Source organism: Pseudorasbora parva, chromosome 3, assembly GCF_024679245.1.
Source record: "Pseudorasbora parva isolate DD20220531a chromosome 3, ASM2467924v1, whole genome shotgun sequence".
Classification (NCBI taxonomy): Eukaryota; Metazoa; Chordata; class Actinopteri; order Cypriniformes; family Gobionidae; genus Pseudorasbora; species Pseudorasbora parva.
This window is the reverse complement of record NC_090174.1, coordinates 27186330-27204744: the sequence shown is the minus strand read 5'-3', so window position 1 is coordinate 27204744 and position 18415 is coordinate 27186330. Positions and strand designations below refer to the sequence as shown.

Genomic DNA, 18415 nt, shown 5'->3' with positions numbered 1-18415 from the left:
GTTTGACACGCGATCCGAATCATGAATCAATTCACTGATTCATGACCCTTTGAATCTTTATTTGAGGTTTGAAAACAAACGCGGAAGAGAAGATAATGCTGAATAAAGTCGTAGTTTTTGTTATTTTTGGACCAAAATGTATTTTCGATGCTTCAAGAGATTCTAATGAACTAGCTGATGTCACATATGGACTACTTTGATGATGTTTTTATTCCCTTTCTGGACATGGACAGTATAGTGTGCATACACTTAGATACGCTGTTGGACTAAATATAAAATATCTTAAACTGTGTTCTGAAGATGAACGGAGGTCTTATGGGCGTGGCACAACATTAGGGTCGGAGTCATTAATGACATACATTTCATTTTTGGGTGAACTAACCCTTTAAGCACACAACCTTTTCAATGGTTCTTTATGCTTAAAAAAGTGGCTTTAGATTATTCTTAGGTCTTCACACTTTACACACTAAGTTATTTTAAGAACTTTTTACAGAAATGTTATATTTAAGGAACCAAACATGTTTCTACGGCATCACTGCATAACAACTTTTTGGAACCTTTATTTTACAGAAATGATTTATATCTCTTCCATCAGCAGTAAATGCTTAAAAAACATATAAGTAACGCACATTTAAGGGTTTTGCACTTCGGTCTGGTTTATTCTTGTTTGGTGACACAGCCCTGACTCTTGTGTCATCATTGTGCGCGTGCGATTGCCAGTTTATGCTTTCTCGTTGTGCCGTAGCCTACACGGCTCGTCGTCTAATGTTTGTTTTGCCTGTTTGCCTTGCCTGTTTCTGTCCTGCCTTGTCCTGTATGCCAAGAGATTTGAAACACAATTGATTCCAGTAGTTTGATGTTAGCATGTTGCTAAGCTAACACATCAGTATGCTAATATGAGTAAAAGAGTAAAAGCAAATAAAAACGTATAAAGCACACAATGAATAAGTACATTTTTTGGTAGTAGAGCGACTGGCAAGCCACTGTAAATGAGTAAAAGCGGGTAGGTGTGCTAGCTGCTGACTCAGTCACCCATTTCCTCAGTCAATTATGCACGTAATCTATGTAATGAGATTTCCAATGACATGGGCGAAACCCTCTGGGCTTGCCTGCTGCAATCGCAGCTTCATAACTCTCACTTATACTGGAGTGTAGTGTTACCTTCATTATTTACCACAGGTCCTCACAAATGAACACACACAATGAGTGCTTCATTTTCACCATGCTGCATTTCTAGAGTGTCTTTCTCTTCAGTGCAGACATAAACCATATTTATACCACCATCTTCTAGCTATATGTACTATATGTACTTTGCGTATTATTGGACTCCGGGATTTTATATGTTACCCATATTTAATATAGTTTGGTTGTTTATTTTACCTGGTGCTGTTATTCTAGTGACTTTTAGGGGTGTGGGCATGTTGGCATCTGTCTAGCTTGTTTAGAATCCACTAAATGACAGCATCATTTCATACCATATGAATATTTTGACATTGTGTTTAATTTCTACAAACATAAGGGTCTGTGATTGGGGGGGGGGGGGGGTGGCAGGTTGGGGGCAGTAAGAAATTTGGAGAGGGGGTCCACCCATAAAACTTTTCTAAAAACCTTTATTAAAAAAAGTGCTGGAGTTTAATCATGCATACAATTTGAAGAGTTCCTTTAATGGCCTTTATGGCGTTTTAAGCAATGTAAGGCACTTTCTTCCTTTCAATGGGATCTTTCCACTTTAATGACATCATTAGAACCCTACACAGTTTTACAGCTCAGCACATACTGTAAATAATAAGATACATATGGTGGAGAAGTAGAAAAGGCACCACTTAAACTGTAAAGTAATGAGACAAACTCTTTTCAGCTTAGGATACATTTACTACTCACTGGGAGTCCATGACAGTCTTAAAGCTGCTTTACGTGATTTCAGAAGCCTGCCTGACACCACTTAAAATGAGAAATATGGAAATGTTTTGGATAGTGTGTGTGTTGATTAGTCCTTTTATATATACATGCACTTAAGAATATTATAACGTGTGCAATCATGTAGCTCAGTGGGCTCTTTTCTCTTATAGCTTACATATTATGATGAATATCAGGCTCCTACTCTTGACCAAACATTACTGTCTTGCCATTAGTAGATCAGCAGAAGATAATATAAATGAAGCTATTTTCATTTCCACAGTTTCTAAATTATTTCTGTACACACAGCATGTTTTTTTCGAAAATGTGTCTGTTTGGAGGTTATATACATATCATTCCTAACATTATGACCACCTTCCTAATATCGTGTTGGTTCCCCTTTTGCTGCCAAAACAGCCCTGATTTGTCGAGGCATGGACTCCACTAGACCAGTGCTTCCTCAAACCATTCCTGAACCATTTTTGCTTTGTGGTAGAGCGCATTATACTGCTGTTAGAGGCCACAGTCACCCAGGAATACCGTTTCCATGAAAGAATGTGCATTGTCTTCAACAATGCTTAGTTAGGTGTTATGTTTTTAAAGTTACATCCACATGGATGGCAGGACCCAAGGTATCCCAGCAGAACATTTCCCAAAGCGTTAAACTGCCCCCACCTGCTTGCCTTCTTCCCGTAGTGCATCCTGATGCCATGTGTTCCCCAGGTAATCGGCGCACACGCTCCTAGCCATCCACTTGATGTAAAAGAAAGCGCGATTTATCAGACCAGGCTACCTTCTTCCATTGCTCCGTAGTCCAGTTCTGATGCTCACGTGCCCACTGTTGATGCTTTCGGCTGTAGGCCGAAACTGGTCTATGCAGCCCCTAACACATCAAACTGTGATGCACGGTCAGTGTTGTGCAAGTTACTTCCAAACTGTAATATATTATAGATTACTTACTACTGCTATTTAAAAGTAATTCATTACACTACAATATTACTGTCTCAGAATTGTAATGCGTTACATTACTCCTGTATTACTTTTGAGTTACTTTCACCAAAATAACTACAGAAGTAGCTCTTAACATTCTAAGCTACAGAGAGCATTTTACATCCAGTAGAAGGCGATATGATGAAGAATAATGACATGGGCTATCCAGGCTAACAGTAGAGAATTGGCAAAAAAGTGAATGCTCAAGACAATGCAAGAAATCATGACGATCCAACTCTGTTATAAGTATTATTTTAGAGGTAAAGTGATTATCTGGCAATATCTGGGAATAGCTTCTGTTCATAGACACAACAGAACTCTGTAAACTCCTAAGTTATGACAATATGCGCATTTGTTATTTTCTTATTGTTGCGACATAGTTGCGAGATAGCCTAGTTATTTCGGTTTTAGAAAAAGGTTGTATTTGACTGCATTTGCATTTGACTAGCCTACGTTCTTGTCCTCATCTCTGATAAACTAAGCAATACGCATCCATCTCGCGAATGTACAGTAGGAATGAGACGGTGGGGACATTTTCCCACCGGTTAATCAAAGTGTGATGACATCACCGGAATCTGGGCTTTTAAATCACTATTCTATTTAACCGAAAGGAACATGCGCACTGCCGCTTGGTCATTAATAACGGGAGCGGAGGCAAAGCGAGTGCTTTCAATGAATTCCTATAAAAGTTAAGCTTCCATATGAACTGAAAACGCGCCAGTGCGCGCACACCGTGAATGACAGCTCGTTAGTAAATGCGCGCTCTGTGTGCGGCCAAGCAGATTTTTAGTTTCGGTTTAAAATTAGCCTATTATTCTTAATGAAATACACAACACAATGACAAACCCCCTTTAATAGGCGCTTTTACATTTCACTTTGAAACCAAATCTTCCGCGATCATCTGTCAGCTCAAGATCACATTTTCGGTTCATGCTTCCGTTTTTATTTGAACGGCCTGTTCTCTAAGTTAACTGAACTAAATGACTGTATTACTATAAAAAATCTAAACGACGGTGTCACGGTGTGCAGTAGTCTTATTCTGTCATCTTCACCCAAGTGTTGTTTAAAGGCATTAGGCCTATAGTTTGGCTCAGCAGCGCGCGCCTCGTCTCCGTTCTTCGACGCGCTCGCCGTTGTGCTATTCTTTGAAACGACAGAGCCTTTAAACCTTCTTTAGCCACTTTTCCACTGGCCAGCGCGAGCACAGAGACTGAGATCATGCCTGCGGCACTTCTGTAAAATCCGCAATAAACACGTACGCCTTCACTGGACTATGTCACACCATATCCAAAAGTACACCAGCAAGAAGGAGATGAATTGAAGTATTGAATTGAAGGAAAATGAAGTAAATCGCTATACAAAAATATATCAGAAGCTGTCATTTAGTATTTAATTACTAACCTGGACACCACACGCGGCTATTGAATGACCACGAACAGGTAATAACTTGCATTTTTCATGCGTTAATGTATCACGCCTTTTTTTTCCTTTTTCGTTTTATTGTATTTCTTTCTTTTTTGGGGTGGGGGGGGGGGGGGTAACGCACGCGTTACTGGAAATGTACCAAGTAAAATATTACTGAAAATTGATTAGTAATGCCTTACACTACTGCGTTACAGCAAAAAGTAATAAGTTACTGTAATGTATTACTTTTGTAATGCGTTACTCCCAACACTGTGCACGGTGTGACCACTGCACACCGGGAACACCCCAAAAAAGCTGCAGTTTTGGAGAAGTTCTGACCCAGTAGTCTAGCCATCCCAATTTGGCCCTTATCAAACTCGCTCAAATCCATATGCTAGCCCATTTTCCTGCTTCTAACACATCAACTTTGAGGAAAAAATGTTCCCTTGCTGCCTAATATATTCCACCCACTAACAGGCGCCATGATGATGAAATAATCAGGGTAATTCACTTCACCATAATGTTATGCCTGAATCTGTGTATATGACATTTACATAAATATGTTACACTAAACAACATTTTTTTTATTGAAACTTGCATTCATTTCTTAAGCTTTTAGGATATTTGAGACTTTTAAAAAACATTTGTTCATAAAGTGAATGTTGGTGTACATTTAAAAAATATATATATTTAAACTTTCATTTTGATTGTATTTGTAATAATTTTTTGTGCCTTTGTAATTTTTGCTAGTTTTTTTAACTACTTTATTTAGTATTTAATTTTTAATAATAAATATTTTTAATATTTAATTTCAGTTTTACATTAATAATTGTAGACTCCAACTCAGTTCAATTATTTATTAGAAGTTTTTTGTCTAATATTAATGCTATTTTTTATTTCAGCTTTTTTCAAATAAACATTTAAAAAAGAAAAGTTAATAATAACAACCGTTTAGAAGATTCAGATTTTTTCTGTTATGTTATTCCATACTCTGTTGCTGAATAAAATCATGACTGCATTATGAAAGGAATCCCAACCTGTTACACATATTAATCCTGATAATTTTCAGTTTAAAAGACAAACACACAAGACTGTTTATGTAATCAATCTGCGTTTGGCCAATAAAATGGATGTGCTCACTCAGACCATAATCACTGTGACATACTGACAAATGTTGCCAGTTCAAATCCTACAGTCATATGCCTTGAAGTGCTACTAGCCAAGCCCTTTGTTTGTGCTGGATCAATAACATGAAAAATTGTTTGATGCTTTCTTCAGGATGGAGTTTCAGTATGGGCTCAGCTTATCAATTCCACAGCTGGAGGGTGTTTGTGGTGGTGTGCGCTCTTCCCTGCCTCTGTGCCGTGGTGGCTTTAATGTTCATGCCGGAGAGCCCAAGGTTCTACTTGGAGGTAAACAGAACTTTATCATTATAGTTGTGGTGTGGACTTTACTATTCTTTTACATTTAGAATGATTTTTAGAACTGTGTCTTTAGCGATATCATTGTGTGTTGGGAAAAGTTCCTTTTTAAAGTAATGCATCACAATATTGCGTTATTCCCTAAAAAAAATGACTAATTGCGCTACTTAGTAATACCTTAGTAAAGCCCCTTTCACAGCGCTGAGATCGCTCGCCATTATACGTCGCATCAGGATGTCACATGTCAACTCGAACCGGGACCGTTAAGCGTTGTGTGTGAAAGCGCCTATATTACGGTATTTCGCTGGCAGTTTGAATGGGCCAAATCTAGCGGCCCGGGAACAAATGCCGGGTCGCATTATCCGTGTATTTGCCGGAATCGCAGTGTGAAAGGGGCTTAAGTAATGCATTGTTACTTTTGTGTTCCTTTCTCTCATCTGGCCTGGGCTGTTTGTTTGTTTTTATAACAACAAAAAAAGTTTTTGGGGGGGAAATGTGCTGTCATCAGCGTGTTTTGGGTTATGGTTCATGTTTCATCAAGTTTATCATGTTCACTGTCATGTTCTGTCATGCAATTCCTGGTTCGCCATGTGATCCTGCCATGTGCTCCCTTGTCTTGTGTTTTGTCATGTCATTGCTTCATTGTTTGATCATTGTCCAGTCATTAGTCTGTGTATTTAAGCCCTCATGTTGTCATAGTCTTTGTCTGATATTGTATGTGTAACCCCTGTTTGGTGAGCTTTTAAGTCTATGTCAAGTCTTTTGTTTGCTTTCGCCAAGTCAAGTCTTTGTTTTATGTTTAGATTTTGATTTATGTTAATATTCAATAAAATAACTGCATTCGGGTTCATCAACCTTGCCTCTCAGTGGATAATATGTTACAGAAGGACCTTTCACACCAAAACTGAAATGAATAAGCCTCAGTAAATTCATGCCTGTGCAGTAGAGGGTGCAGCTCAATGCAGGAGAAGAAGGCCCTGTCCCAAATGGCACCCTAAACCCTCGCAGTCTTCCTCTGAGTTCGCACTTTCATGACGTAATGCTGCTTTGACTGTCGGGTAGAAGTCCTCTGCATAGCTCGCAAACTTGGGGGCTCAGCTGAAGTGTGCATTGAGGGTCTTTTTAAGCTCCCTTATTTTAAGCTTAAATGACAAATGGGACACCCTACGGTCTTGTGGACTTAACGGACACACGCACGCAATGGCCATTGTAAATCCACAAGACTGAAAGTGCCATTTGGGACAGGGCCATAAAAAAAAGAAACACAAATAGGATGTTTATCTAAACTAATTTTTATGTATTAGTATGATTGAATTGGATCATCTAAAGGTCGGCAGCAAAGACATTGCTTAATAAAGTGAGACATAAAGTAAGAGTACATAAAGTACATAAAGTAAGTTTGTATTTAATATTAAAGGTGTTCTTGATCAGCCTTTTTTTGAAGGCTTGATTGTGTTTATGGGGTGCAGTCTAACATGTGTTCATGCTTCGCTTAAAAACACAAAAACAAAAAACATCTACATCACTTTCCTGGTTCTATGAAGCCCTCCCTCAGAAATATGCAATGGGCTCAGATTGGTTAGCCGGCCAAGATTCGCTAACCGCCTAGTGCACGTTGTTCAGAAACATCATGCCCCTTATCATTATGGTTTCTCATTACTACATATTCTCAGGTGTGTTGTAAAAACAATGGCGTCAATATTGCCTTATCAGTTTGAGCCTGAATCAGACCCAGAGAATTTTAGGGAATAGGATTGATCAGAACCTGTCCAAGAACAGCTGTTTTAGAATGTTTTTTTGTTTGTTTGTTTTTTTGTAGTTGTCTCATACTTTTAGATGCGCTGTTATTTGTAAATGATTAAAGGGATTATTTGGTTTACAGACTAAGGGTGCGTTCACACTTGTCATGTTTGGTTCGATTAAAACGAACCCTGGTGCGGTTGCTCGGTTAGTGCGGTTCATTTGAACATATGTGAACGCTGCCACCCGAACTCTGGTGCGCACCAAACAAGCGGACCGAGACCGCTAAAAAGATGGGTCTCGGTCCGCTTCCAAACGAACTCTGGTGCGGTTCGATTGATATATGAACGCAACACGGACCAAAAACCGGAGGGATAATGTCACAAGATGCCACGCATAATGCAGCTGATTTGACGACGCGGAAAGATCGGTGTACGTTATCCAAAATGAGTAACTTTAACGTTAGAGGGCAAACGTAGAGCAACGAGGAAGAGCCTCATCAATATTTGGTCAGACGAGCATGTTTCGAAAATGCTAGAAAAAACACACAATAAGCATACCTGGCTCTTCTCATCAAAGTTCCTGTGTTGCCCATTATTAGTACAGACGACAGAACGGCCGTCTCTTTTGCACAACGGAGGAAATCCTGCTGCTGTTTTGAATGTTTTGAACATTTTATGAGCTCTTCATGAGTTCTCAGCGGGTAAAAATAATGCCACATGTACACGCATAAAATGATCGCGTTTAATCCAGCACACAGCGTTGTTTTGAACATTTCATGAGCTCTTCATGAGTTCTCTGGTAAAAAATAAAGCCATATGTGTTACACGCATAAAATGATCGCGTTTAATCCAGCTCACAGCGTTGTTTTGAACATTTCATGAGCTCTTCATGAGTTCTCTGGTAAAAAATAATGCCATATGTGTTACACGCATAAAATGATCGCGTTTAATCCAGCACACAGCGTTGTTTTGAATGTTGTGAACATTTCATGAGCTCTTCATGAGTTCTCTGGTAAAAAATAATGCCATATGTACACGCATAAAATGCCCGCGCGTGTAATCCGCACACAGCATTGTTTTGCATGTTCGGTAAACGAGCTCCTACGTCATATAAACCGACCAATCAGGTTGTGAGCGTCTCCCTGTGCCTTTGGTTCGGTAACTTTAGGTTCGCTGTTAAAAATGCCCGTGTGAACGCTAAGCGGACCAGGACTATATGTTTGTTTTTGTTTTTTGGTCCGGACCAAACTAACCAAACGAACCGAACTACAAGTGTGAACGCACCCTAAAGATCTATAGTGATCGCTACCGTTAGTTTTGTCTGTTTAGAAACGAGTGTAGACAAATATCTATTGCCAGAACTATGAGCACATTACGAAGACTAATCCATGACTTTACTAAAGTAAAGAACCATGTTTACACAGAACAGAACCATGTTTAGCGTACCTGTCGTCAACTGAGAATGGGGAAAAAAACTATAAAAGAATCAAAGAATAATTTACACATAAACGCCAACAAACACCAACATTCAAAGCTTTCTGGCGGGATTAAAAAGAAGTTTGTTGCTTGCGTTGGAACAGATAAAGGCTGTCTACCCTGAGTGCGACATAGTGCCAGTTGCAAAACATTTGTCCATCGTTTCAGTACATCATAAATAGAATGAGGAATCAGTTTACTATCAAATATTGACCTCTTGCATCCCGCCACATCCAGTTTAGACAGCATCACCGATTATAATCGCCTATTGTCTTTTGTAGCGTCATTCAGTGAGTGTAGACATGTGTCAGTCCAGCGTCCCTTGGAAGGCCATACAAAGAGGAAAGCGTTGCGACGGCACAGTAACAACACTAATACATAACTCTTCCTTTTCTCTAATGCAGCCCAACATGTCATCACCCCCTTTGTTGCATGTTTCTGGGGGCAGGGTATTTGTAAATTTTAGGGTTAGGGGTGTCTAACCAGGGAACCATTGTGTAGTCCTTAAAAATCAATTTCTGTAAAAGAAAATATCTCCATTTGCCCTGAACTTTGAGCATTGTTACTTTGCAGATGTTTATTTTTAAACAGCAACATTACACACTAACTAAAGTTATTTCTCTGCTTTTAATCATTTTGTGGAATAATGAATGTTTTGCAAGTGGCATGAGTAAATGCATGCTTACATTTAGTATAGTATAACCTCTGCACTTACTCCCAATTTCTCTCAACATGGGGAAAGGAGAGGTGTCAGTCAATAAATGGGAAAACTTAAAAGGTGCACTATGTAGTATTTTTGCAGTAAAATATCCCAAAACCACTAGGGCAGTGTTATATATTTTGTTCAGTTGAGTACTTACAATATCCCAAATGTTTCCAACTATTGATGAATTGTGAGAAAATTGCTATTTTAACAAAGGACCCAGGACGTCTGAGGAAAGCATCTGAGGGAGTCGCCTGTCAGTTGCGTCATATCTGCGTTATTCGGCAATAACGCTTTACTCTTAGCAGTGTGAACAAGTGTCACAGCAGCCGCCAAGCGAACACACAGAGTAACGTCATAACATCATTTTCAACACACTCAAATATATCTAATGTGATAAACAGAGCCGCGTTACCTCATACTCGTGACCGTAACCCGTCCCGTCATAATAAAAGTCCTGTTGCTCCCGAGGCGTTTGTTGTCGTAACAGTCGCTCCAGCGGACTTGCTCAGCTCCCAAACACTCAATCCTGCTCTGCTTCATACTACAGTAACGTTAATAACCGCATCCATGAAAATGATTTCTGCTCGAGTCCTATTTTCCACCTGCTGTGAGGTGAAGGCCACATGTCCCAAGATGCTGCGCTCCAACATGGCATCATCAAACTTTGCATTTGTTTTGAATAGGAGCCCTATAGCGGACGGAAAAGGTTCATAGTGCACCTTTAAACGATTAGCTCACTTAATTTACTCACCATCTCATCCAAAGTGTCCGTGTCTTTCTTTCCTCAGGTGAAAAGCAATTACGTTTTTTTGAGGAAAGCATTTCAGGTTTTTTCTCCATATAATGTACTTTAATAGTGTTGGACCTGAAGTGTTAAAGGTCCAAATCAATGCCGTTTCTAAGGGCTTCAGAGGCTCTGCACGATCTCAGACGAGGACTAGGGTCTTATCTAGCGAAACCATCTGTCAATTTCAAAAGAAATTGTAAAATGTATTTACTTTTTAACCTAAATTGCTTATATTGCACTACTCTGTGGCTCGCCAGTGATTGCGCAATCACGCCGGAACAGTCACGTAGAGCAATTTAGGTACAAAAGTATACACTTTTCTTTTCTTTTTTTAAATGGCCGATGGTTTTGCTAGATAATACCCTATTCATCAGCTGGGATCGTGCATTTTGGTTGCCATAGAAGTCTATAATGTGGAGAAAAATCCTGGACTGTTTTCCTCAGAAAACGTAATTTCATGAATTAGTAAATTATCAGTAAATTTTCATTTTGAAGTGAACTTATCCTTTGAAAAATTACTCAGATATTTTGTAACAGCTGTTTTGTTGCTAACTGCATGTTTACAAGAACATCAATTCAGTTTATATGACTTGAATGCCTTGGCAATCTGAGGAAACAGCCTGTCTTAAGGGAACACGACTCTCTTTGAAGCTAATGACGCGTGCTTGTCGTGACTCCCAATGCCCCTCTTCCGGGCCTGCCGTGGCAATAGAGGTGGGCGCCTGTCATCTAGCACTGCGGCTTCCACTTAATCCAGTTAATCTCTTAGGGATTTTTCTTATCCTTTCAGGTAGGGAAGCACGACGAGGCCTGGATGATCCTCAAGCAGATTCATGACACAAACATGCGGGCGCGTGGACAACCCGAGAAAGTCTTTACTGTGAGTCGATTACCTCACTGCACTAACATTAAGCTTCTTAGAGCACCAACTATGCTTTAAAGTTGCTTAAATTCATAAATGATTGTCTCATCCTGCCTTGTATGTGGGCTACATGGATTTTTTTTGCTGTCATTTACTGAGCTTCAGGCAAATTGCAGCCTGCATCAAGGCTTGGTGAGCAAGCAATGATGAAGATCAAGCTGCCACATAAATATGACACACTTGTTAAACATATGTTGTTAAACATATATTCTTTCTCTTTTGTATTACAGTGGCAATTAAAAAAAGTATTTGCATACTCAAGACAAACTTAAAACATATTTCATTGCATTACATACTGTGTAGAATGGCTTAGTCTTGAGCTCTGTCTCACACACACACACACGCACACACACTATCCTCTTACACTGCCCCTACCCCTAAACCTACCCATCACAGGAAACATTCTGCATTTTTACTTTCTAAAAAAAACTCATCCTGTATAATTTATAAGCACTTTGAAAAGTGGCCAATGTCCTCATATTTCACCCTTTCCATATGTCACAAATATGTCCTCATGTGTCCCAAAAACATGTCCACACACACACACACACACACACACACACACACACACACACACACACTCTCAGCTCTCGTTTCTTTTTTCTTTTTGTAGGTGAACAGAATTAAAGTCCCAAAGCAGATTAATGAGTTTGTCGAGATGCAGAATGAATCCGGCAACGTTTTTTTAAAAGCGATCTTCAGAATAAAGACTGAGCTACATGGGGTGAGAATCAGGATGTGTAATTCTATATGATCATTTGATTAAATTACTTGATTTTTTTTATGATGCAAAAAAAAAATCATTTTTCTGTCCTTCCAGATTTGGTTGAACTTCTTGAGGTGTTTTAGTCATCCAGTGAAAGACATTACAGTGAAACTTGCCATTGTGTGGCTCACATTGTCATTTGGGTAAGACCTTTCTTTTTGTGTCACATATCCATCCATCAATCCAGTCAGTCTTTAAAGAACTCTAATACTTCTGCAGGTATTATGGTTTATCTGTGTGGTTCCCTGACGTCATCAAACACCTTCAGGCCGATGAATATGCCTCCAAAGTACAAAGGCATAACAGCGAACGCATTGAAGACTTCACCTTCAATTTCACCCTTGAGAACCAGATACACACTAATAGCTTATTTATAAATGACAGGTGATTTATTCAATTACCTATAACAGTAATCGTCCTATTAATATACTAATTCTTATTCTGAGTATGCCTGCATATTATTACATACTGTAAATCATTTCCTTTGTGTTCCTCAGGTTCATAAGTATGAAAATCAAGTCTGTCACTTTCATCAATTCCACCTTTCAAAGCTGCTTTTTTGAGCATGTGACATCAGTGGGATCTTTATTTCGAAACTGCACATTTATTGAGGCTGTCTTCTACAACACTGGTAAAATTGTCATGTTTTTTTTTGTTTAACACAAAACTGACTTTTCTGCATTTTACCACTTTGTCACATGTCGGTAAATACTTAACCATCGCTTTGTGCTGTGGTCTGAATCTCATGAAAGTTATTTATTCATTTGACAGATATTGACGATTCCAAACTGATGAATACAGATGTCATAAACAGCACATTTTACCACAACAAAACAGGCTGTCAAATGACGTTTGAGGATGATTATAGTGCTTACTGGGTCTACTTTGTCAATTTCTTGGGAACACTGGCTGTTCTGCCTGGAAACATTGTATCTGCACTTCTCATGGACAAAATTGGCCGCTTGTCTATGTTAGGTGAGAAATTAAACTAAATTTAATCTATCTATCTATCTATCTATCTATCTATCTATCTATCTATCTATCTATCTATCTATCTATCTATCTATCTATCTATCTGTCTGTCTGTCTGTCTGTCTGTCTGTCTGTCTGTCTGTCTGTCTGTCTGTCTATCTATCTATCTATCTATCTATCTATCTGTCTGTCTGTCTGTCTGTCTGTCTGTCTGTCTGTCTGTCTGTCTGTCTGTCTATCTATATCTATCTGTCTGTCTGTCTATCTATCTATCTATCTATCTGTCTGTCTGTCTGTCTGCCTGTCTGTAAGTATATATATATATATATAGAGAGAGAGAGAGAGAGAGAGAGAGAGAGAGAGAGAGAGGGAGGGAGAGAGAGAGAGAGAGAGGGAGAGAGGGCCAAATTTACTAACAGCTTGTGCCCTCGCAAACCATCTTTTGCCGTTAAAAAAAAACTACTGTCAGGATTTACTAAAGACGTGCAGTGAAAAATTAGCCCAGGAAAGGCGTGGACAGCTGAACTTTCATATTTTATGGGAAGAGATTGTTTAAATGAATCATGCAAGATGATTAACTAAGGTTTGCGCTAGTCAGTTATTTCTGGTTTGTTTATTTACAGATGTTTTACCTGTATTTTGAGTTACGCATTGCATTAGGTTGTGTTTACGGAAACTTCCGTAAAATTACTTGATAATGTCCTTGCAGAAAAGTACATTTTCTGCTTTTATTTTTACAGTTTTCTTTAATTTTCACGTTGTCAGTAGATCACACGCAAAATGTTCCACTCCCATTGACGCTTTTTTGGAATGCAGGGCTAATTTGCCCTGTTTAGTAAATCTGGCCCTTATACTTTTTGTTATCATTGTGCGAAAGAATAGTTTTTCTGTAAGTATTTAGTTTGTTTTGTCAGGGTTTTCCATGATCCTGTCTGGTATCAGCTGCTTCTTCCTGTGGTTTGGCACCAGTGAGTCGATGATGATTGGGATGTTGTGCTTGTACAATGGGCTGAGCATCTCTGCCTGGAACTCCCTGGACGTTGTGACAGTAGAGCTCTACCCAACGGACAGAAGGTGGGCTTGTTCTCATACATAATAAAATATGCTAACAGAAACACAACAAAGCTGTTTAATGATCCCAAATCTCAAAGCCCATTAAATATCAATGTAACACTAACTTTTACCAACCACCATCCCTCTCTTTACCTCTCTATTTCAGAGGAACTGGATTTGGCTTCTGTAATGCCTTGTGCAAGCTAGCCGCGGCGATGGGAAATCTGATTTTTGGATCTTTAGTAGGCATCACCAAAGCTATCCCTATTCTTCTGGCCTCCTCAGTGCTTGTTGGCGGAGGTCTGGTGGGATTGCGACTACCTGACACCCGGTCTAATGTCCTCATGTAACCCTTGTGTCAGAGGTTTGGAGAAACTCAAAAGGCTTGACTTAACCCTCATTCACCATCATGGTACATTGTGTACTTGCATAAATGCATTTAACTGTTTCGGTGGCGTTTCTATGTATATAGCCGGGTGAAGGTTGGTGGTTCAAAACAAGATGCTTATTAATGTCATCAAACAGTGGGTAAATATTTTGACAATCCTTAGACTTTCCTTTGCAATAATAATACTTGCACCTTCATACTGTACGGTTGTTTCGACCAAAACCCCTTGTGTTTCCTTGTGGCTTTTCAAGGGTTTGCAACAGCTTAGGAATGGACGTGAGCGTAAATATTAATGTCCCCTTATTAAGTCTTGAGGAAAACAAGCTATTAATGAGCCGTCCAAACCTGCTGCAAAAATGCAGAGAGGAGGATCAGATACGCAGAGAGCTCGGCACAGCTGCATCACAGCTGGCTGACTGAACCCGGAGAGTTACTGAAGAGACGAGAGACTGAGGCTACTGGTAAACAACTCTTAATTCAGTCAGTAGTTTCAGAATTTGACTCTACATACTGAAAACATCATTGAAGTAGGTTTTTTTTAATTAAATTAATGTCAGTGAGTATTATATTTTGGGGAGGTTGAAACCCATAATTTTTATAATCAAGCCTTTTGCATATATACTCCAACCTCTGATTAAAAGGCCACAAATGTGCACTGTACTCATGCTTTAAGTACATATTTAATGTTTCTGCAGCCAGATTTATAAAAATCAAATATCCTATTTTGTGCACTGCAGATGTTTTGTTCATATGGAGTATATTTTGCTCATAAGCTTTATATATTGTATGTCGATTTAATTTCATATACAAAGGACGTGTTATCTGACTTGTTCTGCCAATTTGTGATTTGTCTAATGGCGAATGGCCTTTTGAAACTGTGCCTCTCCTACATAAGATCATTATAACATTTGAGCTTGAGGTAGCTGCTGTAATTGATATCTGAGTGTGTTTATGCCACGGTCACTCATGCAAACCATCCTACAGTCTGACAGAAAGGACTGATGAGAATCAGGCTGATGATGAGCCTCTTTTATGTACAATGTCAAAGACTCATCTCGTTGGCACGACAGGTTTACAGGTGCAGAGGGAGTTTAGAGGGCCCGCCTCAACATATGGGGTAGAGAGGGGAAGAGAGATGTGTTTGATAACCACATGACACGTGATATATTTCCAAGCCAAGGGAAGATAATTCTGTGTTATTTAGTTGCTTCTACGTAATGACTATCGATATATATGTATATATATTCATTCAAAAGTTTGTGGTCAGTAAAAAAAAAATTGTCTGTGTTTTTCCCCCCAAGAATGGATTCAATTGATCAATAGTGAAAGTAAAAACATTTAATATGTTACAATAGATTTCTGTTTCATATAAATACTGTCGTTTCTATTCATCAAAGAATCCTGGTCAAAAACATTATGCTTCCACAAAAATATTAGCAACAAATAAGAAATAATAATAATAATAATTTGTTACATTTATATAGTGCTTTTCTAGACACTCAAAGCGCTTTACATGGAAGGGGGAATGTCCTCAACCACCATTAATGTTTCTTGAGCACTATAATGATTGCTGAAGGATTGTGACACCTTGAAATTCAACTTTGCCATCACAGGAATGAAATAAATTTTAAATTATGTTATAATAGAAAACTTAAAGACCTCAAACTTGTGAATGCAGTAGATCATTTTTTGTTATACAGTTGTGTCTTTTGTATTCCATATCTAATGTCTTCATAACAATATCTAAATACTTTCCCCTAAAATCAAACATATTCAATATGTTCAGCAGTAAATTATCAATCAAACCACATTTTAATGTCACATTTTACAGTTTAGCTTTTGCAGTCGGTGCCAAATAGAATTCTCTGAATAACACGAATAATAGTATTAATATTGTTTTGATGTTTTGAACGGTCTACAATAAGAAAAAAGTCAGTAAAATAGACCTCGTTAAAGTATAACTGATACATTTTTTAAAATCTGATTTGGCTTCCAACTAACCAAAGTGGCTTAACGCTGTCTCAGCAAAGCTATGCAGTTTATTTAGGCCTATAAATGAGATTATAAATGACCATTGCTGTAGGCCTGCTATACTTAGTCTAAGCCTGTCTTCATCTGAAAACCTTTCTGAATTGTGCATATGTTTTATTGTTAACACTGTCTGAAATTATGTGTGTATGCTTTGTGAACAGTGTGTGTGTATATCTGTGTATGGGTAAATGTGTGCTTATCCGTGTATATTTTGTACAAACAGTAATCGACTCAAAAGCTGAATACTGTGTACACATTTTTGGTGACGGCAATGGATGAAGCTTTAATGTACGTACATCGCTGAAACTTTCCAGTGTTCATTTGTCATTGCAGCACTGTCCCTAAGATCCAGCCGTCCTGAGACATCGCTGATCAAAACTGCATGTATTAAACTTTTGGGCTGTGTGTGTGTGCTCATCTCTCCAAGAATGTCACACTGTTGTGTTTTATGAAAGAAAAATGCTAAAGTATATAATTGTCATATTTTGTGAAGGTAATAAAGATGTGTTGAAAAGTGTCGTGCTGTTAATCCGTAGGACATCCTTATGAAAAGGATTTAATTCTGGCTATGAAAAAGGACTGGCCAGATGTGATTGTTGTTGTGTCAAAAGATTCTATATCAAAAACATTGTAAGTATTAGTGAGTTAGTTCACCTAAAAAACGTTAATCAACTACTCACTCACCTTCATGTTATTCCAAAGCCGTAAGACCTTCGTTCATCTTCAGAACTCAAATTAAGATATTTTAAATTTAATCTGAGATTTCTGTCCCTCCCTGACATCAGTCTACATCGACAACTACAATGTTGAGTTAATAAAGAGATTGTTAAAGTACTCCATATAAATTGTTGGTTTAACTTTTTTTGTTAAAAAAAAGGTAAGTAACCTGGTTACATATTTGTTTTTTATAGTTCAATTAACTTAAAAATTTGAGTTAATACAATGAAGGATCTGTGCAGATTGCTTATGTCCCTTTATTGTAAGTTGCTTTGGATGAAAGCGTCAACTAAATGCTTAAATGTAAATGTATGACACACACAAACAAGTTTGCTCTTCTTTTACACTCTATTAAGTCTCGACCCTGAAAATGGGTTGCAGGTCAACACTGCAAAAATGCTTTTCTTATTCTTACTAAAAATTCTTAAATCAAGATGTTTTTACTAGATAAGTAAAATGATATATTTCTCTTGTTTACTATATATAGTAAAGTCTAGTAAATTCATCTTGTTTTACGAATTTTTAGATATTTAGACACTGGAAGGAAGACAAAAATACTAAGTAAGACAAGCGTGTTGTTGTTGTTTTTGTTGTTCTTATTAACATGGTTTTAAAAATAATGCCTTTTGTCTTGATACATAAAGATATATTAAAATACCATCAGACAATAGAAATGAAACTCAGAAAAAGGACAACTTGAATAAAGAAGACTTTTATTAATTATTTTCTTTCTTTGAGCTTGATGCTGTTTTTCATGCCGTGATTGTTTTAGTGTTTTAAGGTTTTTGTTTTTCAGTAAATTAAATTTTTATGTTAGTTCCTTTTTTTGTGTATAATGTTAATAAAACATTGGAACAAACTGTTCTTTAAATGCATTTTGACAGGGGGGAAAATTAAATATAGATTCAGATTTATTTTACAATTACACTTTCAAAATCTGTGATTATTTGTGATTACATATTTTAATTGACCGATAGCACTAGTTTTTATGTTTAACATGGACATTTTGATTATTCATGATAATCAGTACATTATTATAATAATTATGTCACAAAGCACCTGCTTTATTAAGTTCTGGTCTAAGAATTTTAGATGACTAAATTACTACTACCCATTATAAATAGTAATTGTTTAATTTATAGAA

General features: G+C 37.9%; 1 protein-coding gene across 1 annotated transcript in view; it reads left to right on the top strand.

Moving 5' to 3' along the window:
- Positions 1 to 17071, top strand: part of sv2ca (synaptic vesicle glycoprotein 2Ca) — a 51809-nt gene extending 34738 nt beyond the window's left edge. Inside the window, exons 5-13 of the mRNA XM_067438253.1 lie at positions 5569 to 5702; positions 11213 to 11302; positions 11958 to 12068; positions 12165 to 12253; positions 12330 to 12494; positions 12608 to 12741; positions 12882 to 13085; positions 13997 to 14156; positions 14302 to 17071. Of these exons, the coding sequence (XP_067294354.1) occupies positions 5569 to 5702; positions 11213 to 11302; positions 11958 to 12068; positions 12165 to 12253; positions 12330 to 12494; positions 12608 to 12741; positions 12882 to 13085; positions 13997 to 14156; positions 14302 to 14485 (1271 nt within the window). The 3' untranslated portion in view covers positions 14486 to 17071. The remainder of the gene's footprint in view (positions 1 to 5568; positions 5703 to 11212; positions 11303 to 11957; positions 12069 to 12164; positions 12254 to 12329; positions 12495 to 12607; positions 12742 to 12881; positions 13086 to 13996; positions 14157 to 14301) is intronic.
- The last annotated feature ends 1344 nt before the right edge of the window (positions 17072 to 18415 follow it).